The sequence below is a fragment of the Eretmochelys imbricata genome, chromosome 6 (genome assembly GCF_965152235.1).
Source record: "Eretmochelys imbricata isolate rEreImb1 chromosome 6, rEreImb1.hap1, whole genome shotgun sequence".
NCBI classification, from domain to species: Eukaryota; Metazoa; Chordata; order Testudines; family Cheloniidae; genus Eretmochelys; species Eretmochelys imbricata.
Window position 1 is genome coordinate 90,546,970 of NC_135577.1, and position 24,873 is coordinate 90,571,842.

At 46.6% G+C, this 24,873-nt stretch overlaps 1 protein-coding gene across 5 annotated transcripts in view; it reads right to left on the bottom strand.

Moving 5' to 3' along the window:
• Positions 1-24,803, bottom strand: part of NEK9 (NIMA related kinase 9) — a 34,609-nt gene extending 9,806 nt beyond the window's left edge. For 3 of the 5 annotated variants that reach the window (XM_077819156.1, XM_077819157.1, XM_077819155.1), the window contains exons 1-18: positions 24,466-24,803; positions 22,338-22,515; positions 18,424-18,479; positions 17,417-17,487; positions 15,969-16,074; positions 12,696-12,827; positions 11,505-11,615; positions 10,781-10,845; positions 9,495-9,545; positions 7,021-7,213; positions 5,368-5,512; positions 4,817-5,017; positions 4,226-4,272; positions 2,687-2,842; positions 2,128-2,236; positions 1,237-1,398; positions 584-754; positions 303-362 (exon numbers count right to left, since the gene is read on the bottom strand). In XM_077819156.1, the coding sequence (XP_077675282.1) occupies positions 303-362; positions 584-754; positions 1,237-1,398; positions 2,128-2,236; positions 2,687-2,842; positions 4,226-4,272; positions 4,817-5,017; positions 5,368-5,512; positions 7,021-7,213; positions 9,495-9,545; positions 10,781-10,845; positions 11,505-11,615; positions 12,696-12,827; positions 15,969-16,074; positions 17,417-17,487; positions 18,424-18,479; positions 22,338-22,515; positions 24,466-24,654 (2,203 nt within the window). In that variant the 5' untranslated portion in view covers positions 24,655-24,803. Of the gene's footprint in view, positions 1-302; positions 363-583; positions 755-1,236; positions 1,399-2,127; positions 2,237-2,686; positions 2,843-4,225; positions 4,273-4,816; positions 5,018-5,367; positions 5,513-7,020; positions 7,214-9,494; positions 9,546-10,780; positions 10,846-11,504; positions 11,616-12,695; positions 12,828-15,968; positions 16,075-16,857; positions 17,015-17,416; positions 17,488-18,423; positions 18,480-22,337; positions 22,516-24,465 lie in introns of those variants that run through there. The other 2 variants (XM_077819158.1, XM_077819159.1) reach the window with 2 other exon arrangements.
• Between the last annotated feature and the right edge of the window lie 70 nt (positions 24,804-24,873).

The following is a 24,873-nucleotide window of genomic DNA, read 5'->3' on the forward strand; positions in this document are numbered from 1 at the left end:
AGCAGACAACGTGTATCACACTGTGCTAACTGAGGCAAGTAACCTCCTATCATCATGCTCCTCACAGATACTACAATACTGGAGTGGGAGGCAGTCAGCTGGCCCCAGTGGGGAAGGAGACCAGAAAGCCCAGTGCAGGCAGGAAGCAGTGAGGGTGGGATGGGTAATAACCGGCTCTGAAAGCCCTTTGAAATGACCCTGCACATGTCTGAAGCTTTCCAGTGTGCGTCAAAGCTGCTGCTGCCCAGGAACCCCAGCTGTGGAGTGACCCACATGGCTTTTACTCAGGGCTGATTACTCACCTGTACCGATGGACAAGCCACTACTGTTGGATCGGATGGTTTTGGAATTCAGCACCTTTTCTATGGAAAGAAAGAATATTCTTTTGGTAAAGGGGCTCTCACAAAGGTGGTTCAAATCAATACAGGACGAAACCAGTGTTCCAATACCGGGGCTGATGTGGACTCGCCAGCGAGTTCCCTCAGAATGATCTTGACCCTCCCTCCCAGTAAGCCTATGTTAGTGAGTAATGAGTTATCACAACAAATGTCCTTGGAACAGCCCGTCCCTGAATCACACTCACCAACAATGAGAATGGTGTGCCAGCCGCGGCAGGACAGATCTGGAACGTGATGCAGGGACCCAAAAATGGGCCGAGGCCATGAAGTACAAATATCAGAGCCATGAGCTCTCTCTGTCGGTGTCATTGCCAGACGTCCGTTCCCACCATTGCCCCAGGCAAAGATATGGTTATCTAGGAAAAAACTGAACCATCAGCCTGAACAGAGAAACACCTCGTTACCCTTCCAGGGGTCCCACCAGCCTGGACTCATTACAGAGATCTCCCATAGCTACTCAGATTCAAGACAGACAGGGTGTCTAGTCCACCTGCTACTAACCAGCCCTTGGAAGGCTAAAATTGTGTGTAGTGAAGTCTAGCAGCCAGTCTCCAGCCAACCACTTGGTACCCTGTGGACAACATTAGCTAAAGCTTTGTGCTGCCCTGCCCCACTGATATGGCACCCATCTGGGAAAATTTCCCCGTTCCAGTCACGGCCTTTCAGAGCCTGATTGTGCCAGGGCTAACTGCAAAGACTGCAGCCTTTCTGTGCTGCCCTGAATGGCAGAAGATACAGGAAATGCTCCCATTGCTAGATGGGAGCCAAATGTCTGAAACTATTCTGCAGACCCAGCCCACAGGAAGAGTCCACTGCAGCCACACAAATGCCCACTCACCGTCAGTAGCAGCTATGGTGAATTCATCTCCACATGAAACCCTGATCACCTGCTTACCCCCAAGGGGGCCTCCCAGCAGGTTAATTCCCAGATGCTTCTTATAGTCACCAACGCCCAGCTGTCCACACTTGTTGGAGCCGAAGGTCAGCAAGCGGCCCCGCTCTGAGAGGAAGAATGAGGAGAGTCATGGTAGGTACCCAAGACAGGAAGCAGCCATGCAGGCAGAGAGAATTACTAGGAACACCCCATGACCAAAAAGGACTTTGCTAAGAACTTGGTCATTCTGGAAGGGGGCTATTAGCCAGCGAGAATTGCTTCAACCCAAGAAAGTCCCCCAGCCACTCAAATCTCTCTTTGCTTCCTACCTTTGACTCTGGATCCCGTGACTCCTCCCAGTCCCTTAACTGAGATGCTCTGGCAGGGGGAACCAAGGTGCCTGATCAGGTTCTAATGCTGAACGTCAGCCTTCCCAAGGTATTATCCTTTCCATGCACAAGCCTCTCCTCCCTTTAGGAGGGCTGAACTGAGCTCTGATATTGCTGCTGCTGAACAATGTGAAATTCATGCCTGCTCCAGGAACTGACAGCCAGTGGCAAAGGGAGCTGAGACCCTATCTAAAACCTTCATTGACCAGGGGTCAGCACTCGGCTCGCAATCACTGGATGGGGCTTCATGCGCTTCTACTTTGCTCAGTGGAGCTGGAATGAAATGGAATAGAACTGATTTAAAAGGACCAGCACAAATGGTAACCTACTAACTCTGAACACAGCATACAAGCCAGTGACATGTACAATGAAAGCCTATCCCTGGGGACAACAACTAGCTCCTCTAACCGGGAGTGGGGAAGTGGAGCCATTCCCCATCACTACTTGCACTGTGAGTAGGTCTCACCATCTATGGAAGCTGTGTGCGTCTTTCCTGGGGCAATGGTACGGATCTTGTAGAAGGAGAGCTGCTTGGCCAGAGTAAGGGAAGTTGTGTAGGGAACTTCATAGTAGGTCTGAAGGAAGAGACCAGACATAATCAGGTAAAGCCCAGAGCCAGCACCCCAGGAGCACACACATCATGCACATTCACCAGCCAAGATCTATCTATGCAGGTCTTGGGTAGAGGACAGTGCTGGGTCTGCCAGCCCTGCAAGAAGACAGGTAATTCCTGCCAGGCTCAGATTCCACTTACGTTGTATGAGTGCCCCAGATGCAGCTAACATGCTGTTTTACCACCACAGAAGTGAACTGAACCCACTGGCAGATGTGAGGCTGGGGAATGATTTGCCTCTCATCATACTAGCAGGTGCCTTAGGATTTCCCTTCCCCCTGCAGTTCTGAGCTGGGATCCAGTGGATGGACGTATCCCATGTGATGGATTCCTTGCCATTGTTGGGGGACCTCTGCTTCCCCATCTTCTAGGAAACCCTGGGAGCAGGCACAGGAGCACCAGATGCACTCACATCATGGTTGATGATCCCAGACGTGCATTGGTTCAAGCCCAGTTTGTTGAACTCGTTGAGTCCACATGCCAGCACTTTGCCAGTCTGGGTCAGCAGGAAAGTCCCATCACAGCCACACTGGACTGAGACAATGTTCAAGGTCTTTGGAACATCCACCTAGATTGAAACACAAATGCCAGGAATCAAGTCCTGACAGCTACAGAGCAGAAGCCAAGGACCAAAACTAGAACACAGGAAATACCTGACTGGATCAAAGTGGTGGTCCATCTAGTCTAGGTCCTATCCCTGACAATGGCCAGTACAAGATGCTTCACATAAATGTGTAAGAATCTTCATAACAGAATAAACTACCCACTGGGAAGTTATGTCTTCCTGACAATTAGTTTGGTTTTATGACCTGAAGCCCATCCATACCAATGTATGATCCTATAGTGAATCCTACCAAGCTTGTGACCTTAATGGTATTTTGCACTAGTAACGGTTATTATTCCATAAGGGACGTCACTTCTTAAGCACTATCAGAATTTGGCTTTTACCCCCAAAGCATGTGTTTTTCTTCCTTCTGCATCTTCTTTACTATTTAATGTGAACATCTGACCCTTTACTGAATCAGAACAACAGACAGTGAGTGTAGGGGAAGTAAGAACAAGTGTAATGATAAAGATCAGGAGATTGTTTGCTTATCTACACAACATATTTTTGGTAAAGAAAAGATGGTGAGGAGTGATCTTTATAGTGAGTGGGGAAAAACTATCACAGTAAACACTTTAGCCATGCAAACTTGCTGGTTCCATGTGAGGTTCCAGAGTGCCTCACAGGTTTCTCTACTATTGACTAACCTACATAATTTTGTATAATCTGCAAAATTGAACCACCTCTGTTCATCCACCTGTTCTGATCATTAATAAATACATCAAGCAACACTTGGAGCCTCCAAGTAAACTTCTTGCCATGAAGAAAATTGATAAATTATCCTATCCTTGTTTTCCGTCTCTTAGCTGGTTTCTAACCCATGATAGAACTTCACCTCCCACTCCTTTTTGGGAGGGATTTTATATGGATTTCCAAATAATCTTTGACAAATTATATCAACTCATTTTCCTTTTGCCATTAGTTTGTGGAACGCCCAAAGAATTCCAGAAGGTTAGAGAAGAACAATTTTCCTCTGTAGATCTGAGGCATGGAATTTGGTGCTAATAGTTCAGGACGCTCCCCTCCTACAGGGCTTTCTTTGTCACGTTCAGCACTTGCTATTATTTGTCTCTGCAAGGAGGTCTCAGAGCAGTGAAGTTGGAAGTCACAAGGCACGGGGAGCACCCTAGTTTAGCCATTTTGAGAGCTATATTTCCCATCTCAGACCGACTGATAACTGCCATTAGATCTAGGGCCAGTGATTGGTGAAGGGAATATGGAATCCTCAAAGCTTTGCAGTGCCTTAGGAAAAACAAACTTAAGCAGCAAATTTTTGAAAACAGTGACTAATTTGGGCCCAGATTAATGCCCAAGAGGTGTTTCAGGAGGAGGCAGCTAGAGCTTTACCTTCTGAGGGGTGTAGTGATCCTCTTCAGAATCCAAACCCAGGCGCCCTGTGTCAGCAGAGAGACTATGGTGAGAAACAGTGATGTACGATCTTCCCATGGCTGAGAGGCTTGTCCCTGGGACATGCCCTTGACCTTCCCCACTCCTAGCAGAATCCCCCAAAGCCAGGAGCCCTGCTTCTGGGAAAACAGAGCTCCTTTCCATTCATCAGGGTAACCCCTCCAAGGACAAAGTGCACTGCTCCAGTTCACAGGGAACTCTCTGTCCCAAAGGCGGAGTACCTATTCCTGGGGAAACCACCCTGCCTCCCAACTTCCTAGTAAAATCCCAAAGGTTCATTCCTCATCTCTCAATTTAAGTTGGAAAGAAACCCCCATGAACGACTAGGTGATTTTTGGCCTCCAAGGTGCCCTAGGCAGCCCTCATCCATTCTCTGCTTTATATAACTGCATCATAGCCACCATCCTGCCAGCTGTGAGTAAGAGTGGATGTGTTTCCATTCCCTCTCAGGGCCATACTATGTCTGACCTCCCTAGGCCTCCAAAGCTTGGAACAGGTCCCAGAAAAAGGACACGCCATGACTGCACATACCATACTCCCCACAGCCCCACGAGTAGACCTCTCTGTTTCTGGTCAGAACAGCCACATGATTATCTCCGCAGGAGACCTGCTCCACAGGGTTGCTGAGGAAGAAGTCCAGCTGCAGGGGGTCCAAGACTTCAGAGCCAAATGCCTTGTCAACACCCATGCAGCCATAATAGTCCGAGCCAAAAGCATACATCTGGCCTTCATCTGCATTGAAGATGGAGCAAACTCAGTCAGCACATGGACATCAGGCTGCCTACTAACCTTCCATGTAGTGGCCAAAGGATCCTGATCCCTGTGGTCACCCTCATCTTTAATACAGAGGAGTGGCCCCAGGAGACTATAAAGTCTTTGCCTGAAATGTAACCTGGTTGTTCATATTAAGATGGATCACTGCATGCTGGGACCTGCAGGCCTCTTGTTTGAGAAGCTCAGAGAAAGCCAAAGTGTAGCCTTTTCCCTGGTAAAGTTTCTCTGCTGAGCTCGTCTTGGAGGCTGACTGGTCCACTGTGCAGCAGACCAGGGTCTGTCCTCATGCCACCCAATCAGTCTCTCACCTGTGATGCAAACGGTAAAGTCATCCCCACAGGACACCTGGTGGATAGCCTTCCCCTGCAACTTCTCCACACGCTTTGGCTGCCGGTAGGAAGCTTTGTCTCCATGCCCCAGCTGGCCATGCAGCTTTGTCCCCCCCTGCATATTCTGTAATACATAGAAGCCTGGTAAGGATGCATGTACAGAGCTCAGGGGGATACTGTCAGTACCCTTGAAGCCTGAGAATGAGGAGGTAAGTTAAAAACAACAACAGAGCAAGGGAAAGTGTTTTAGTTACCCTGTCCTAGGGAAGGGACTGGTCTCTCAGCGGGGTATGATACCAAACACCACTTAAATGGCACCTTGGGCTTTCAGGTAGCTTTAATTATGCCCTAAGGAGCAGCAATCAGGTTTCAAACCAGCCACAGGAGTCAGGAAGATATACCTCTCCTTTCTCATGCCTACCCAAATGGACAGGTGCATTTATATGACTAAGGCCCTGTGTAATCTGAGATGCTGCAGAATACGCTTGTTGCTGCAGAACTGTGCTCAAGGATCTCAGCTTTCATTATTACATATGCTGCTAATGCTTATGGGTGCAAAGAAATCCTTAAGCATGTGAAACAAGTGTCACTTATGCAGCAATTTCTGCCCAAGTCTGCAGACAGACTGAAACAACAGCTCTGAGAATTTTGAGCTTCCCCTTTCATCTTGACGGGTTGTTGATGCTGAAACCTAATACGACAATTAGAGTGTCAACAATGTTAATGATCTCACTGATGGTTTTAGTAGTGAATGTGTTTGTCCCGTAATCACCAACTGCCTCCCTCCCCAAGAGACCTATCCCCTACTCGATCAAAATTTCCTGTTCCTCCCCTTCCCCTCTGAACAGGTTCTATGCTGCAGTTGTGTGTTGTCAGTACAGAAATCTGCAGAAAATTGAAAATGTAGATGTAGGATACATTTGTTTAGTTTGATACCAAAGCAACAGGGGAAACAAAAGTGAATTATTTTAAAATTCATGATAAAACTCAATTTTTCCATTCACCTTAAGCTGCTGCAGTCTCCAGCTTGGTCCCTGAAAGAAGGGGCCCTTGCTGCAGAATTTGGAACCAGCCTGCTGCAGAGTACTCAGAGTCCTACCTATACCCAGCCAGGCTATGGTTCCTGCACTCAGGACATGATTCCTGCATTCTAATGGGCTCCCCAACCCATTCCATGTGGTCTCTGAAAACCCTTCTCCAAAAATAGATACAGGCCAATGGAATAGTACAAGACCGCCACTGCACTTAGAGATGGGGGCAGGGAAAGAAAGGGTGCTTGGCTCAGGGCATCATGCCACAGTCCCTAACTTACCACCCTTTGGTGTGCTGCAATCCTGGGTAACATCAGCAGCACTTTGACACCTGACTCCATAGAAGAATGCTTCCACCCCCGCATAAAAAATATTATACTTGAGAGGTTTAGGTTAGCACCCAAAGGGGCTGCCTCCAACCATTTCTGCTACTTCATCTAATCCCCAAACTTGCCTACATTTCATCTCTCTCCTTCCTGAGCTCCCATTCTCCTGTTTCTAACAGACTGATAAACTGACCTATGGCTGGATTCTCTAACTTTTAAATCTTCTATCCCTGGCCTCCTTGCCTTCCCAAGTTCCTTCTGCTTGGCTCACTTACCACCCAAGTGTAGAGCTCCTTCTCCACCGTCACCACAGCAAAGTGAGTGTTTCCAGCACACACCTGGCGTGCACTGCAGCCACTTTTGATGACATCCAGCTTCTGGGGGGTGGACTTCCCACCCCCCCAAACATACACCTCACTAGTGCGCGAAGTCACCACTGCAATTGGTGTCTCACTGACGGTGCTGGACCTGTGTAACATCCGCCAGAACACAAATGCTCTTAGTAAGAAGCTATGACCATTGTCAACACTGTTCAACCCAAATCCTTCCTTTTAGTCCCCACGCAGAGGAGAAACTAGACGAGAATTGGACAACTTGGGTCTCAGCTTCAGCTCTTCACAATCATTAGTGGGTTTTTCTTTACAAAAATTTTTCTTTACAAAAATTCTTCTCTCCTCAAAGACTGTGATGTCTGGAGTGTTCTAAATATGCTCAGGAGCACCACTGAGTGAGCACTGCAGAAAAAGGAGCCTCCAACAATCATTCAAATAAAAACCAGAATCCAATCTGATGACATTTAGAACACTGACATGACAGTTGGTATTTGTCAAATGTGAAGGTCTCATGAGTATGAAAAAATGCTCAGAAAGTGAAAGATTCACAAATAATCACACAAACATATACAAAAGAACACATGGCCATCTCAATCTCCAGTTTCCCTCTAAGAGAATTTCAGCCATCCAATCAGGGAACAAAAACACGCTACATAACTTAGGTGCCCAATCACTCCACAAACAGATCAGAAAACAGAAGCCGCAGTCAAAGCAAGTAGTTTGTGAACAACACATGGATTGAAACAGGATCAAACACAGAGCTCAGACAATGCTTTCAAATAATCAATTTGTGAAAATCAAAGTGTTTGATAATTCACCAGCAGAAAAACAGCTACATTTATTGCAGAAATTATTTACTACAAATTAGCTCATTAGCTGGGATTAAAGGAGAATTTATGCACATACCCTGTTTTACAAAAAACTGTCGCAAAATTCAAATGAATAGCCCAATTCCTCACTGGCAGCCTGGTGCCTGTGGGCAGCGATTATTATGTCCTGGAGTGCCCGATGACTGTTATGAATGCCACCACACCTTATCTCATTTTAAAAAAATAAAGGTTACCTTTCTAGTCCTCCTCATTTTCAAAAGCCTCAAAGTGGAAACTAGTCTCTAGGAATGTGAGTCTGTCATAGGATTTAACTTCAAAACTATGAGTTATTTGTTGTAATTTTCACTGTTCTCCTCAATTAATTGTGCTCATCTCCGCACCACAATCATAGCTAACTTGAGTTACCGCTCCAGGACTAGTTTTGAGTTATCTGAGCATAAGACACTCTCCTTCATCCAAAATTCTCTCTCACACTCACACACACACACAAAAGAATTCTCCAATAAAAACTTCATTAGGGCTGAGTTAGGGTTCAGAATTTATCACCCTCAAAAGGCTGCTAACAGAGCTTTTATAGAAAATTGCACACTTTAAAGATCATAAAATACCAACGTTAGCTTTGCCCCCTTATCAACACCCACCCTATTGCATCTACATTTCTAAAATGGGCCACAGACCCACTATCTCCCTTACAACACGAACTGATGAACCACAACCCACCCACCACATATGGGCCAGTGACCTGAGCATTCTGCAGTTCACCCAACCACCCATAGTGCCACAGAGCTCAACATCTCACATCTGACCCTCAACACAGCGTAGACCCAGTATCTCCCCTATTTCACTATTGCCTGAAGAGCCCAGTCTATACTGACTTCCCTCCCTATTTGACCTAGAAACCCACTGTAACTACCTCATTTGCCCTCCCAATACCAGTCAGAGATCACAGGCTCCAGATACAGGCCAGAGCCAACTCTCACACTGTCCATGGACCCCAGACTACCACAAACAGCCAAGCATGTGGGGACATCAACCCACCCACTCTCCACGGACAAGGATGGGTAGCTGACAGATATAGGCTGTGCTTGGCAGCCTCCTCAGAGTCCAAGCAGTGCCTCCCCCACACCCTATCCCTTTCCCCTAGGCCACTCACCAAGCCAAGTGACATAACAATGTACACTGAGGGAACTGAGATTCACACAGAACACCTCCTGCTCTTCTGAACTGGATCCCACATGCTGCGTCAGTGTCAGTTAGCTACATTTTATCTGCCAATAATTATGGAACCCCTTTAAGCAAATGACTTATCTCAGAGACAGAATGATCCACCTAACACTCTCCCCACATGTAGTAGAAATTCCCACCTTTGCACTTGAGACAAGCCTGAAAAGAGGGGGTTGGATTACAGCCTCATACACTGATGAGCATACAATTGCACCTTCCCTGAGTTTCTAGCATTTAAAGTTTTTCTAACTACAACAGTCCATTAAGGATGTCACAGCCTCATCTCTAACACTCTCAGCAAAATTTCTAGGTGGAAAGCTATTCTCTACAAATCTCTCTTTAAATACATGCTCAAATCATTACCTTGGCCGTTTGGTTGGCCCATTAAGCAGCGTGACTTTCTCCTCCATCTCCCTACCACAGGGAAAAAAAAAGAAAAACATTACAGAAAATAGTAACTATGTATTACTATAGCCCAAACACTTTACAGACTCCACAAACTGACAAGCCATACACAGGGATTACTTTCCCTTCAGATGAAATGCTGCTCCTTCTGGGGTGGACCATGGCAGCTATTTACACATCCTACAGCAATACACGTGATTAGGGCAGAAGTAATGCACCAGAGAGCGAACAAACTCTTGTGGGAATTAAGGGAGGCAAAAAGTATATACCAGAGCCAGAATTTGGCTATGATGCTAAAGCTTACACCCCTACTTTTGAGAAAAGTACCACTGGATCTCTAATGACCACAAGTGAACAGGATGTGGGTTTTAAATCTTATCCTAATGATGGCACGTTCAGCAAGACAACACCCTGGAGCATCATTCTGGGGGTTGCCTACTAATGAAAAGCACCTTAAAGCAAGGAAATGTCCACCACCAGGGTGGCCAAAGGGTAACTCAAACAGTCCGACAGCATGGCCCACAGCCACCCTCATCTTACATGAAGGAGTAGGTACGGTACGTCTCAGCCAGGCCACTTAGAACACCATGAAACAGCACATCTTGGGACTTGACTTGCAGTCTCTGTGGGCTGCCCCTCTGCACTGAAGATGAGGGTGGGCAAATAGTCAAGCACAGTCCTCAGGCTCCTGGTAAGTTGCCAACATGGTCTTTAGTGTAGCTAAGTGCGGGCACCCACTGAAATGGGGCATTTTCATCACAACTCTGCAGGGAGGGCTAAGGGGAAAAGTGCTGGACTGGGCTTATTATATGGGATACAGGAGATAAAAGGGCTTTTATAATGACCTTACAAGTGCCTGAGCACTGCTACGTGCTCCTAAAGATCTAACTTGAATGTCAGCAGCCAGGGTCCCTCTAAGGAGTCTCAGAGAAACACACCAGAGTTCTCAGAACATCAGCTGTTAGACCGAAGAGGGCAGATGGGCACTCCACAGCCCCCCATGCTCCCACCGGTATGCAGGTTAATTAAAAGGCACCAGCAAGGCTTTCTCTTGCCTGAATAGCAGCAATCCACTCCCCTCTCTTAAAGGGGCAGAGTATATTTCAAGGTGTGCCTCCTACCAGCCAGAAATGAGTCTAAGGGCTGAATTCAGGAAGCATCAGAATTATTAGTTTGCACAAAGCTCCAAGGTCCCTCCTGAGCCCTACAGCCCATCTATGTCCAAGGTGAGAACATTTGGCTACCTCCTGCGTTTGCTGAGAAGAACATGTTCAAGCAGCTCATCGGCAGTTGGCCTCTTCTCAGGATCCTGAAAGAGGTGAGCAACAGGTCACTCCTAAGGAAACGGTCATTGTCAACAGTGAAATCTCATTCCAGCCCCCACTGGTCTCCTTCTCTCATGCCTCGCTTGCTTCAGAAAGGCATGCGGTCAAACAGAAATGAACCAAAGGGCCATCACGTCTCTGGACGGCACAGGGTTAAAAGCCAGATACTCAAATTGTGAACTCCCACACTCCAAAGATATGGGCAATTTAACTGCCTCCAAGAAGCACGTGCTCTGAGGGCAACAAGAACATTAAGCCAAGAGGCACAGCCCAGAGAGCTGTAGGCAGGACAGATCACACTGGAAAGATGCTTCCATATCAATCATGCTGATAGGCCTGCTGATGAATGTGAAAACCTCAGCCTCTAACCATCCCCCAACATACAGCATCAGAGAAAATCCAGCAGCCCTCCAAATCCCATGAAGCTGGAAAGGCATCCAGACAGGAAGTTTTCAGAGAACAAGAGGAAGCAGAAGTAACTCTCACTGACACACCAGGCTGCACAGGCAGCTGCATGTGGGAGTCTGTCTGCACCTACATACCCCACTCTGAAATACACATCTCAGCAGTCACCCATTGCTCTGGAGCTGCAGGACTTAGGCAATTGGGCAGAAGATCTGAAGAGAAAATTAATCTTCCCAACCTGATCGAGGCAAGAGTGCACCATCTGGATCAGCTCCAGGGAATAGACACTGGAATCAACCTCCATGGCCCGATTACCCTGTACAATCTTCACACACAGGTTTAGGGGATTCTAGGGAGGAAACAAACAATGACCAGTTGTAAAGGAGCTGAGCTGACTTGGACAGTATGTCCAATGGGGAGGGATGCTGCAGGCCTCTGATGTTTATCATCTTTCTCGGACTCTGTACTCAACATTTCCCTCCTCCTCTCAGCTGCTACTAGGTGCTGCAGCAACCTAGTCACCTCCCCTACAGAACCGCTATCTCTTCCAGATAGCCTTTCCAAGCTAGGGCTTGGTGGCAACACCAAGCTTCTCTCCAAATGAAGCAATGAGGGAGAGGAGGGTGGGCTCCTCCCTGTATGTCAGGCTCCATCAGTGTACAGAAGCTCCCCAGCTCTGAAGATACCACACAAGCACTCATGTACTGGAGTCTAGGCACCACTGGCAATGAAAAGTCAGAAAAGGACAGTGATTTGACATGGTCCCATAGCTAGTATAGAACATATTACAGCCATACCATCCCAGCTGGCTGCATTCCCCACATCGTCATGCTACACTAGCTGGCAGCTTTATTCCCCCACCCGTGCCAGCCAGCCAGCCATGCTCCCCACATAGCTGAGTGATAACTCCCAGCTGTGCCAATCAGCCACACGCTTCACATAATCAAGCTGTAGAACAAGACAACATGATTAAATCCTAGGAGGTCCAGAGATTACAAACTCTCACAACAGGATGCTGTATTGTGAAACTTCCAACTACCAGCATAAGACTTCTTTTTTTTTGGGGGGGGGGGGCGGGGGGGGAGATAGGACTTGGTTGCACAGAAAATTAATGAAGTCTTGCTTCGGTCAAAAGGAAACATTTCCCTTCAAACATTGGTACAAATCAGGACCATCTGTACTCCATGTGTGTGTGAGGTCTCAGACTGCGGGGAGGATCAAAGAGAATCAGCAAAGCTGAGCAGGAAAAGTTTGCCCACATTACATCCAGTTCTTGGTTGTGCTCTCAGACCCTCGTGTTCATAAATACTGAAATTACCAATAGCCATGAAGGAATAAAAATAAAAGTTAGAAAAGCTACAGGACAAGCATAGACACTGTGACAATAACAAATAGCATATTCAATTTATCTCACAGTCTATGGACTTACTGTAGCATCAAAGGTTCTCTTCAGGGTGAGAAGCTCAAAGACAACACAGCCCACAGCCCAGATATCAGATTTGAAGTTGTATTTCACCCCCTGGCAGAGCTCTGGGGACATGTAGTATGGAGTTCCCACCAGCTAGATAACAAAAGCAGAAAATCTTCATACACATTCCACCCAGACCCACCATAATTACTATGGGCCCATCAGTATTTCCATTGCAAATCCTAATTTTCTAATGTTTACAGAAAACCCAAAGCACCCAAGCTGCTCAGACTCTGATGTAGCACATAGTGGAAGTCAGGACTTCAGGAGTGGGACCTATAGTCCCTACCTCACCATTCACCACCTTGCAGGTGAGGGCAAACAGGACTACAAAGCAGGTGATGACAACATATCAGGTTCAGCCATCCATTTCTCCTCACCCTCCCTCCCAGTAGTCTTGGGAAGGTGAGGGACAAGGAATCTGACAAAGCATTTGAAAGCAGCTGCCAGCTCACAGCTGGTGAGCAGTTCTGTCTGACTGTGGAATGTCAGCAGACAAAAGCTGCTCTGTTTCAGAATGAAAAAGGAAGTTTTCAGGATCAGGAAGCCAAAAAGCTGGCCTGAATCCCATCTGGAAGACTTCCGCTGCAGGACTGGACTTTCCTCAACAATGGAACCTATATTTTGGTTAAATGCAGATGCCATCATGAACATCACATGAAAGATGAACAGTTCAAAATCACAATGAGAAACTGAGAACGAACATGACAAGTGGTGTAAGTGGGAAGAAGCTTCCAGCTGAATAGGCTCTTCCCCTTAGCAATGAGTCAGACTAACCACTGTGGAATGAAATTGAGAGAGAAATGAGAACAGACCATGTCTTTAGGAAGAGGGGGATATTTATAATCCTTTTTATGCAAACTGTCTCAGCAACAGACCCAGGGACTGCCAGGCTAGGCTGGGAGAATGGGCAGTTATGTCACAAACGAGGTAGGCTTTCATTAGTCTTTGCTAGAATCTTACCAGAGGCCTATGAGCACATTCACAGGGCTAATTCAATCCCTTCTTACTCTATCATCCACTATCTATTTTCCCTTAAGCTGGATGGTAGTTACACAACTCCACGAACTCTAGTCACACAGTCAAATACCAATTTCAGCAAGGTCAGCATGTATTTATTGTCACCCTCAGAGAACTCAAAAGTGTCAGAATGAATTTTGATCAAACTATCCACCAGCCAAAAAGGAGGGGGCAAGAAAGAGACACACACTCCCCTTTGAGCAAAAATCAAGCATGGAAATCCTCAGCAAAAAAGATGAATTTCTAAATGTTATGAATGTGAGGAAAATGGGTTATAACTGAATTGGTTTTGCTATAGCAGGAGCTACCAGGGCACATTACAGTAACCCTAAGTTCCCATTTGTTATGGAGCTGTGTAATAGTGCTGATGTTCCTGAAGGAAGTTTTCAAAGGAAGGAAGCATCCTAGCAAAACACCAACAGCTGCATTAAATTTAACAATCAAGCCTTTGGGGGGAAAAGTGCGTGTTAGCAGGTGTCCTACCCTATAAAATCCTTAACAGGTTGGGAGTTCAGAGCAGTCTCCCATTCCAAGCCTACCAATCACTGCAGGAACAATGGAGCTCGGAGATCAGATACCGGAGGGAGAAGAGGAGAGCTCCTTCAACAGAACTGTATTGGATGTTCCAGGACAATGTGCTCCAAACACCTGTGCTACGTCAAGTCTGAGCAGCTTGGTGCTTTGAGTTTTGTGAGAGAAGACTGATATGTCTCTCTCCGCCCGACCACCCCCACTATTCCCTGCAACACATAGCTCCCATTCCCCCCCACCCATCACCACCACTTCTAGTTCACCCTCCCCTTCCTGTCCCATTAAACCATTAGTATTGCAGAAGCCCGGTGTGCCCCCAAAAATGCTGGAAGAATCTGTGAACTTTAAAGAAAAGCTTTTTTCCTGGGGGAGGGTTATATCTAGGGAACCCCTTGGTCAAATGGCCCCAAATTTGGATCACAAACCCTACCCTACACCCCCATAAGACACAGCAAATTTCAAGAAAATATAGACAGGCATGCAGATTTTGGAACATATAGGAAAATCATCCTTTAAACAGAAAAATCTTCCTAATCCTAACTGTAGCAGAGCTGCTGCTCCACTATAATATTTATGAAATTAACCATCAGCAACTGCTTTTCTATATGCAGATCCCCAACACAGGATAATCCTAAAAGCACAGGAGGCTCAGAGAGGTGTGATGATCTCAGATGAATGAGAACACCCTATGGAGATTAACACAGCCTGAAACAATAACTCTGAGATGTGTTAATTGCTTCATTCATCAGTAGGTGTTTCCATCTCCCTGTCCTAGCACTGGAGAGCCTGTGATATGCATCAGGCATGACTGTTCTCAACTCCTCACCTGTGTCAGCAGAGTGTTTAGTTCTGTTCCCAGCTCCCCCCAGAAGCATAGGGCTTCTCCAGATCCTGGCTCACATAGCAAAAACCTGCAGCTGGCCTGTGCCATCTGACTTGGGCTGTTTCATTGCTGTGCAGAATTCCAGGCTCAGGCTGGAGCCCAGGCTCTAGGACCCTCCAGAGCCAGGAAGTCTATACAGCAATGAAACAGCCTTGCACCCAAATTGGCTGGCATGGGCCAGCCAAGGATGTGTCTTTGCTATGTAGACATACCCATCAAGGTCAGAGAGATGGACTCACATTCGCTCCCCCACTAGAGGAACAGGCAACTCCAGCTCACATGAAAAGGTAGGGAGGGGGGCTCTGGCACTGCCGGAAAGAAAAGCCGCCTCCAGAACCTGACTCACAAGAGGGGGGTCACGGAAGCAGGATCAGACCCGAAAGGTGGGCAGAGTCCTCCCAGGACCCTGGCACACCCCCAGAAGCAAGGCCCTCCATATCCCAGCTCCCATGAAGGGTGCATACCTACAGAAGGGGAGAATGTAGGACTGACCAGAGTTGCTGACCAGCTCCCCTGCCTCTTTTCTCTCCCAGTCCTCCGGCCACTTATCCCCATGTCTCCTTCCCAGAGTCCCTCCTCCTCACCTGAGCACTCCAGTCCCTCTCACCTCCCCTACCACCCAGCTTCATTTATCCCTTCTCCGTAATCTCCTTCCACTGATGCAGCCTCACATCCCTATTCCTCCACCCACTAAAAAGCACTTCCCCTGCCAGCAAGCATTCACATGTCTAATTTTTTTCTTTAAAACAAAAATCCTTTGATTACTTTGCCCCAAAATTGACCTGCTAAAATATACTCACAGTCTCAGCCATGGAGTACTCAGAGTTCAGCTTCTTTGCCAACCCATAGTCTCCCAGCTTAATCAGGTTTGCCTTGGTGAGGAAGATATTTAATGTCTTTATATCTCTGGTGAAAAAAAGAGAGAGAAGTGTCATTATGAAGCTGAGGTACTTGAGTGTCTTTCTGCTCATCAGGACTTGGAGTGAACTTTCTGCCTTCCTTTTTCTGTTAGCCCTGAATGGCATCTCTCACTGTATCAGACTTGATTAGCATTTCTTCAGACATAGAAAGCCCAGTGTTGCAGTCACTGACAGAGCTTCTCATCTCACAGTCCCAGGGAAGTAATCACCTTAGCTGCATTTTATCATATATGCACAAACAGAAATAGTCTGGAATGTTCATCTTTCAGAGCCCAATGTACAGACTATGGTTCTTTCTCCTGTGAATCACAGTGAAGACCATTAAAGACAGTTTTATTTTTCCATTTTCAGAAATGGGCCAATCCCAGGCATATGAGCCCATGGAAAATTCTTAACAAAATAAAACAGTGTAAAAGCAACCCAATTCCAGAACTTAGCTGTTAAACAAAACAGCCCTCTGCCTCACCCTTCAGCAGAGGTGCTGGAACTAGGGGTGCTGCCACATCCCCTGGCTTGAAGTGGTTTCCATTATATACAGGGTTTACAGTTTGGTTCAGTGGCTCTCAGTACCCACAGTACTCTCAGTTCCAGTGCCTCTGGCCTTAGGCAAAGGCCTTTGGGAAGAGATGAGCTTTACACTAAGCTCTTAAGGTTAGGAAACTGTTAAGTATGAAAGAATGTGAATCCAGAGCTTTAAGCCCCTCACTGAAAACATAGTCCCCCAGACACACTATTTTATATTTAGAGTTCTACAGATCAATATCAGCACCTGAAATTATGAAGAAGCCGCCACTGCAGTCCATGGAGCACTGGTGTGATGTGGTTAGCCCACATGAGTAATGATGCAGATTCACATACTGATCTGATGCTGGGATATTATTGCAGATGGGGACAGTGTTCTCCACTAGTGATTACCTCCAACCTGCCTGATTTAGGAAATAAATTTGTTTTGTGCTTCAAGTCAGAGGTTGGTTTATTCCCCTATTGATATTTATCTTTTTACTCAATAAATAGGTTCCAATGGCTACAGCATTGACTATGTAGAGCAATTATTTTTCTAGTTCATTGTGCAAAATCAGCAATGCAGTTTCTAACCTAAACTCATGAGATGAGCTGGCATTTAATGCCAAAGCACTCAGATATGCCATGAGCAGGGAAGCTTCCCAAAGGGGCATCAAACAGGTATGACAAATTTCCCCTCTCCCCCAGCCTCCTGCTAGCCAGAGGTATGCTGCTTCAGAAGTAGGAGCACAGAGATTTTCAAATGGGTTTGGCCCTCAGACACATGAATCCACTTTCACACGAGCTTTGTTACATTAGACACCTACCTGTGAAGGATTCCAGCTCTATGGATACAGCTCACGGCTGATGCAATCTGAAATAGGTACCACACCACCATCTGTAGAGGTAGGAACAAAGGTCACATGAGACCCAAAAATTACATATATCATTGTCCTGGCAAGCTACAGCAAGAGAACCTGGTGACCATCAGCAAGGAACATCCTGGCTGGAGGCTCCTTTAGGGAGAGGTTGTCTTCACTCCCCTGGGAATATCCCAATTTAGGGATCCTTATAAGAGGGAACCTCCATAAGATAATTTTGTGTCAGTGTTCTTCAAAGTGCACTGTGACATGTGCTATAGAAATTGGTAACTTACAGTAAAAATAATTAGGAGTGGCAGCTAATGATCTTCTGAGGGAATTTGGGTTGGGGTGGGTCTTTGCAACCCCAACTTGGACCATTTTATCTTCACAAGACTCACAAATTCTCCAAGTTTATTTTATGAGCGGTACAAATGTGAGAATCTTAATTCAAGATGGGAGAAGGAAGCAGTGAGAATGTAGGAGCTAATGAGAAAAGAACAGTACACATTAACAAGTATGGCCCAGGAAAAAGTCCACTGTCAGACAGGTTCATTAAGTAGTCTGTGAACAAGCCATATTTGGAATAGATCCCATGGAAGGCCAAAACAGAGAAATGAGCAGAGTGATAGTCAAATGGGAATGCAGAAAGGGAGATCTTAGAGCAAAGTCTCAGCTGAGACTGTAAAGCAGCCACAGCCACTGATTCTCCCTCCATTATTCCACGCGTGATATAATTGCCTAAAGATATTCATAGGTTGAAAGGAAAAGGCTTCCTGATGCCTCATAACTGCTTATGATGTCCAAAAGGAGAGGCGGGACTACAGCCCAAAGGATATGAGAAGAGACCCCTGACAAGAATAGAGGTGAGCTAATACTATGGGAAGGAGCATAGTATAAATACCTAGATAACTATATACATTCAAGTAGCGCTGAAACCAGCACCACTGCTATCCTCAAACAGCCCAAATTACCTCTTCCTCAAACAACTTGTCTTTCTGCCGCAGGATCTTATCGTAGAGGTTCCCCCCTGCAATTAAAGTAAGAGAGAGAAGCATATCTTAGTGATGGTAAATGTTTTGCTGATGTATCATCGGGAATCCAGTTAGGAATCTGCTGGACTGTTGCAGCCTCTTCAGAAGTAGCTCTCCCTCTGTGCTCTTCACTTCGACGCTGCAGTGTCTCACACAAACAAGTTTTTCTTCAGAACGCACACCCCTTTCCTCTCACAGAGAAACTGGCACATCTAAGGCTAGAAAGGGATTAATCTCTCTGAGCACCACCTTCAATTTTTTTAAAAAATGTATATGAAAGAACAGCCAGTGCTCCTTACATAACAGTGTTTCCTAGAATGGGCAGACCTTTATACTCTATACAGAAAATCAGACTAGACTGCCTTGCAGAGCACAGCAAAAAATCAACACAAAATAAAAATAATTACAACCATTGCAGAAAAGTCCCCAAGAGCAGCAGTGATTACATCCCCATCTTCTTTGTCCATGCAAGCCCAATTATCTAGGTTCGTGATCATCAAATGCCCTGATGAAAGATATACTATGTAGCACTGACAACCCAACAAGAGCAGAAGCCTTAATCAGTAATCACAGTCTCTCTCTTCAGGCTGCCTATCAATTCCAGGAGGGTGAGCTGAAGATCAAGGAAAGCTAAAAGGAATGATGTACAAATGGACTGCAGCAAGCAGTGAGCAAGAAAAGACTCCCTACCAAGTCAGCATCTTACTGGCAAGTTCCAAGTCTCCTCTGATTACATCCTGCACCATTTTAGTCCTTGACAATCATCTACTCATGTTCCAGTGGTGATTATCATAGATGTAAGGGATGAAGAGACCCATTAGGCCCTCTTTTTCATTCTCATGGGGACAGCACAGCACATCCTGCAGTACATTCTCCAAGGCTTTGTCAAGCCTTAGGTGTTCCAAGTGCTGGTGATGGAATTCCTTTATATTCCTTGAGCGTGTTCAACAGATCTCCCTATAAGGAAGATTTTCCTGATATTCAATTTAAATTTCCCTTTGCTTAATTTCTTCCCATTCTTCATAGTCATAAGAAGGCTGCACACAAATCTTTCTTCACTTTGCATTCACATCTTCTAAAATATTTTAAAACAATGTATCGTCCCCTTTAATAATTTAAAAGCCAAGCTTTTATATTTAGCTCTTTTCTTTCTTCACAAATCAAACTCTCTTTCCCTCCATCCTGTCTGCCCCAAGCCCCTTAATCATTTTTGTTGGTTTTCTCTGAACTCCTTCTAGCATACCTGCATCTTTTTGGCACAGAACTGCCCAGGTATGAATGCTGTATCTCAGGTACAATATCTCCATGGTCATATGTAGGGAGACACTTTACCTCCCTACTTGGTTTTGTGATGCCTCTGTATGTATGCGAGCCAAAAATCACATTAGCTTTTCTCTTTTCATATCAAATCATTGCAAACTCATGCCTAACTTGCTGCCAACTAACACACTGGGGTCTTTCTTGTTCATTCTTAATTCCCAGGTTTTTTCCCCTCCCATCAATTATGGTTCAGGTTATTTTCAACAAATGTATTAACTGGCATTCTTCCATGATGAATCTGGGTCTAGTTCCAGCTTTGCCACTATTGATGTGTGACCTTATGTAAGTCACAACTTTCCTGTGTGTCAGCATCCCCATCTGTAAAATGGGGATAATACTTAACTACATTTGTAAATCCCTTCAGGATCCCTGGAAGAAAGGGGTTATATATATTTTTTTTCTGTCCATATTGTGGTTTTGGATCTCCATAGTATATCTGATAGTGTCTAATGAAGTCTTGATGGAAAAATGAATATAAATTATTTTGGACTGAAACCTGGCTGAAGAACTGCAAACACAGAGCAACAATAAACTTCAAAAGCATCCCATTTTCAGGAGATGTCTAGTAGGGTTGTGAGTAACTGAAGCAGGCATGGTCTTATCTAACATATTCATTAATTACCTGGAAGAAGGCAATGCATAAACATCTAATTACTGAAATTCACAGTTTATACTAAACTGGAACCCACTGCCAACACCAGAAATAAAACACAGGGGCCTAGAGAAATGAGCAACATCTGGTGCATTTCATTTTCCACTATTGCCGTCTTCAGGGCTTATAATATTTCCCCAACACTGACTAGCCCAAACACTAAGCCCATTTGTTAGGCCAAAATACAGCTGTGTCTTAAGCCACATACCCTCCTCCTGGTCACCCCTAGTTGGTTCCTAATACTCCTGTCTACTGCAGGTTCAATTCTGAGCTCTCAACTCATACTGCCCCTTCCTACACCAAATAAATCAATTAATGCTGGTCTGCCCTCAAACAATTTAGAGAATGTGTGTGCGCGCACACGTGCATGTACATGGGGGGATGTAACTATTAATACTAGCCAGCCCTTCTCTGCCCCCTCAAATCAATTTATACTGGCCCCAAACCAGAGCCTCTGTCAGAGTGGCAAGAGGACTCACACACAGTGGTGTCAGAGGGCTGTTTCCCTCCTCCTAGACCAGTGATTCTCAAACGTTTGTACTGGTGACCCCTTTCACACAGCAAGCCTTTGAGTGCGACCCCCCTCCTAAATTAAAAACACTTTTTAAATATATTTAACACCATTATCAATACTGGAGGCAAAGTGGGCTTTGGGGTGGAGGCTGACAGCTTACGACCCCCCACATAATAACCTCACGACCCCCTGAGGGGTCTCAACCCCCAGTTTGAGAACCCCTGTCCTAGACCGACACCTCATCTCACCTAAAAACAACGGCAGTGGACCAGAGGAGCAGCGATGCCCTGGCTAGCATGAAAGCCAGTGATTATAGGCCCTCTACCAAAGGGCTCTTGTACAAGTGCCTCCTCCTGCCAATATCCCCACAAGCAGAGAGCCGTGTGTGTGAGGCACCTCCAAAAAGCTGTGCATATGTGGAGTCCTCACCCTTCCTGTGGTGATGGTGGCAGCACGAGGGACCTTGCTCCCATACAGAATAATCTTCTGCTTGAGTGGCTCGTAGCATTGGTGGAAGGCCCCAAACACACAAAGTCATCTGCTGGGGTGACTGGACTCCCCCACCATAGTGTCCCCTATTCCAGGGGGTAGTAGCTCCATCCAGAGCTCTCTGCTCTTAACAGTAGCAGCTGCACATTCTCTCTTCTCCCAGCTTCCTTAACAGCAGTGATAGCCTGGCCCCTCACCCCTTCCAACAGTGGTATCTGCTGACCACCCCACCCCCAAAAATGGGACCACTCTCTCTTCAGACTTTGGAAGTTATCATTGCATTGGTTTAAACTTGGCTCATGTTTCAAAGGTTCTCTTCACAACCATAATGGCTAGAAAAGTTTTTTTCCAATGGAAGATGCAGATTCTACAAAAGCTGATGGCACTTGTTGAGGTAAGATTCCTGCTTACCTTGGACAGGAGGATTTTCAAGCCCTGGTTGTAACTCTAGCTAAAGACAGGACTCATTTAAAAAGGTGTTGTCTCTTCTGGCCATAACCCTAAAACAGAGACATGCCCTGTACTGGCAGGAAGACCTGATAGGAGGGCAGTGGGGAAAGACCTATGTACATGCTCAAACGTGGGAGATATATTTAGAGCTCTGTATTAACAATACCTCCACTTCTTTCAATGCTCCATCTGCTCACAATTCTCCAGAAACTGGTCCATCTCTGGAACTACCTAGATTGATCACTTAGTTTCTCTCTTTGGCACCCTACAACAGACCCACAATATTCCCTTCTCTAGCTGCACTACAAGATTTGGCTTTATGCCTCTTCTCTCTAGAAGATACTCAAGAAATACAGTTAATGCTCCAGCAGATTCTGCTCCAGAGCTGCACGGCACCTTCCCTTTTGCAGGTGGGACTGGGGATCTCACCATTACAGTATTCCAGCTCAATCAGCAGTGTGGTGTTATCCATGAAATGATTGTAGTAAGCAATGATGTTGTCATGCTGCAACAGAGCAAGGATAACTATTTCATTCAAAGCATCACGACGCTCTTTTTCTGATAGTCGGGTCAGATCCACCTCCTTCCACACCACAAGCGAGTCATCCTGAAACACAAAGACTCTGAATTAAAACATACTGCTGGGAAGGGGAAAGAACAACATGTACCTTTGAGTCAGGAAATTAAACCTCTATGAAAGGTAAACACATTTTCTCCCTCTTACAGATTTCAGTGAAAGTTTTTCCACAGAATTAATTTAAAGTTTCTCTAGTTCTGAGGTTAGAAATCACTATACCTAGCTGTTTTTCTAGCTGGCTAGCACTCTCTTGTTTTAAAATAAATTAGGAACTTATCAAGGAAAGTGTTATAGGGGAATGAGAGGTTTTTGTTGTTTTTTCTTGCACAAACTCAAACACATTGTGCATTCCCCAGTAAAACAACAATTCTGCTATAATCCATTATTTTCCCAACAAGCATTAATGTAGGCTATGGTGAAATAGCATTGGCCCTCAGAAGCTCCTCGCTACTCCAGAGCCAGTTTATCCAAACAGACTTGAGGAGCTACAGCGAATTTTAACAGTCTGCCCTTATAGACCCACCCAATTGTAGAATTATACTGCCCATTCATTGGATCATTCTGTCAGTGCCTTGGTGAAACATCATTGTTTGTCCCCAGCCATCCAGGCTATAATACCTAGTTGTCCCCTTCTTCCAGAAGGGGTAATAAATCCTAAAGACAATTTGGTAACTGGAGTCAAGTGTTTCTCTCTGCCAGCAACAAAAAATAAATGGAATCTGGATGGATTTAATTGAAAGGGGAGAAGAGAGAGCTCTGGCTTCTGAGTTTCTGGTGGCTGAGTTTCCTCTGTTTTTACTGAGATTGTGAACGTACTAAGAGAGCTTCAGTCAGCTCTGAAAGATAGCCTCATATCAGTCATAACTGGTGAAAGCAGCAAAGAAGTTTGAGGTACATTAGTGGCAGGGATTCTTAATGCCTCACTTTGAAAATTTGAGAGGCCAAAATCCTGTAAGCAGCACTAGCCAGACTGCAGCTCAAAAAAATCATCGCTTGACATTAACAGTCACGACTTGGGTCCTAGCCTCCTATTTTTGGGGACAAAATTGAAGGTTATTATAAGGCATGCTGCCAGCACCTCAATTCCTCAGCCTTCCTGTTCCAAACAATCAGCTTTCCAGCCTGGGTATGGCAGATAAATTGTACTGATATCTATGACAGAAGATATCTACCTTACAATGGTACGCATCCATAAGAATTTGATCTATGATACCACTGACCAGGTGATACGGCTGATGTGCATGCAGGCCCCTGCAGAGGCATATGGCACAATTTTGCAGTGATTTAGCTCCTCTCTCTGAGCGATAACTCAGAGGCCATTGTTGAAGAACTACTCTTCTTTCCCAAGGCCTCTCTCTGCAGTACCACAGTGCCCTATCCTGCAGCTTCTCCTGTTCAATGCCTATAGGAGACTTCTGCAGGTGTTGGACGTTTTGGGCAGTAATATCACACATGATGCTGAAAATGCTCAGCTCGATGGCTATTTCAGCATACATCAGGCCACAGTTTCTCTGCCTTCCCAGTGCCCTACAGAGATTGGAAGTGAACTGGCCGAGGCTCACTGCCATGCCAGTCAGCAGAAGCGCTTAGAAGGGGTGTGTCCGGGGCCCATGCTGGTCCCCTGCCTAGGAGGCAGGCCGTGGCTTGGGCAAGACGGTTTGCAGTAGCGGGGCTTTATCAGCGGATGCAGGGCGCGCAGGGTCCCTATTTCCATCCACGGCTGGTGGAGAGGCCGGAACCTCCCCCCCGCAGTAGGAGCCTGTGCCAAGCCAGCCATGCCCGCCTCGGCTCCACAGCCCAATGGGCTGGCGTGGGCGCCGCTTTCTCTACAGCGCGGCCCTGGCGGGCGGAAAAGGCCGCTGCCCGCGGGCTCCGGGCCGCACAGCTGAAAAACCCAGGCGCAGCCGCGGGCCGGTTACGCCCTCAGGCCTGGGATCCTGGTGCCGGGGAGCCCGGTCTGGGCGCAGCCGCGGGCGGTACCTCGGTCCGGCGGTAGAGAGTGGCCTCCCCGAAGGCGCCGCGGCCCAGGATGCGGATGGGGGCGTAGTGCAGCTCCTCCTGCTCGGCGCCCAGGCTGGGGCCCGCGCGGGGCCCGCCCCGGCCCGAAGACTCGCTGCCGAAGTCGGAGTTGATGGAGTCGCAGTGCCGCTCGTACTCGCCCAGGGACATGGTCCCGGCGGCTCTGCCCGCCGCAGGGCCGGGCACTCGCAGGAGAGACCTGGAGCGTCCCGGCTCGAGGCGCCGCGCCCGCTCTGCGTCGGGCCCCTCCCTCACCGGCCTCCCCCAGGCCCCACAGCCCCGGCAGGCTCCATGTTGGCTCCCACAAGTCCCGGAACCGCTTCCGGCCGCCGCCGTGACCTGCGCGCTCCCGCCACTCGGCGGGCACCC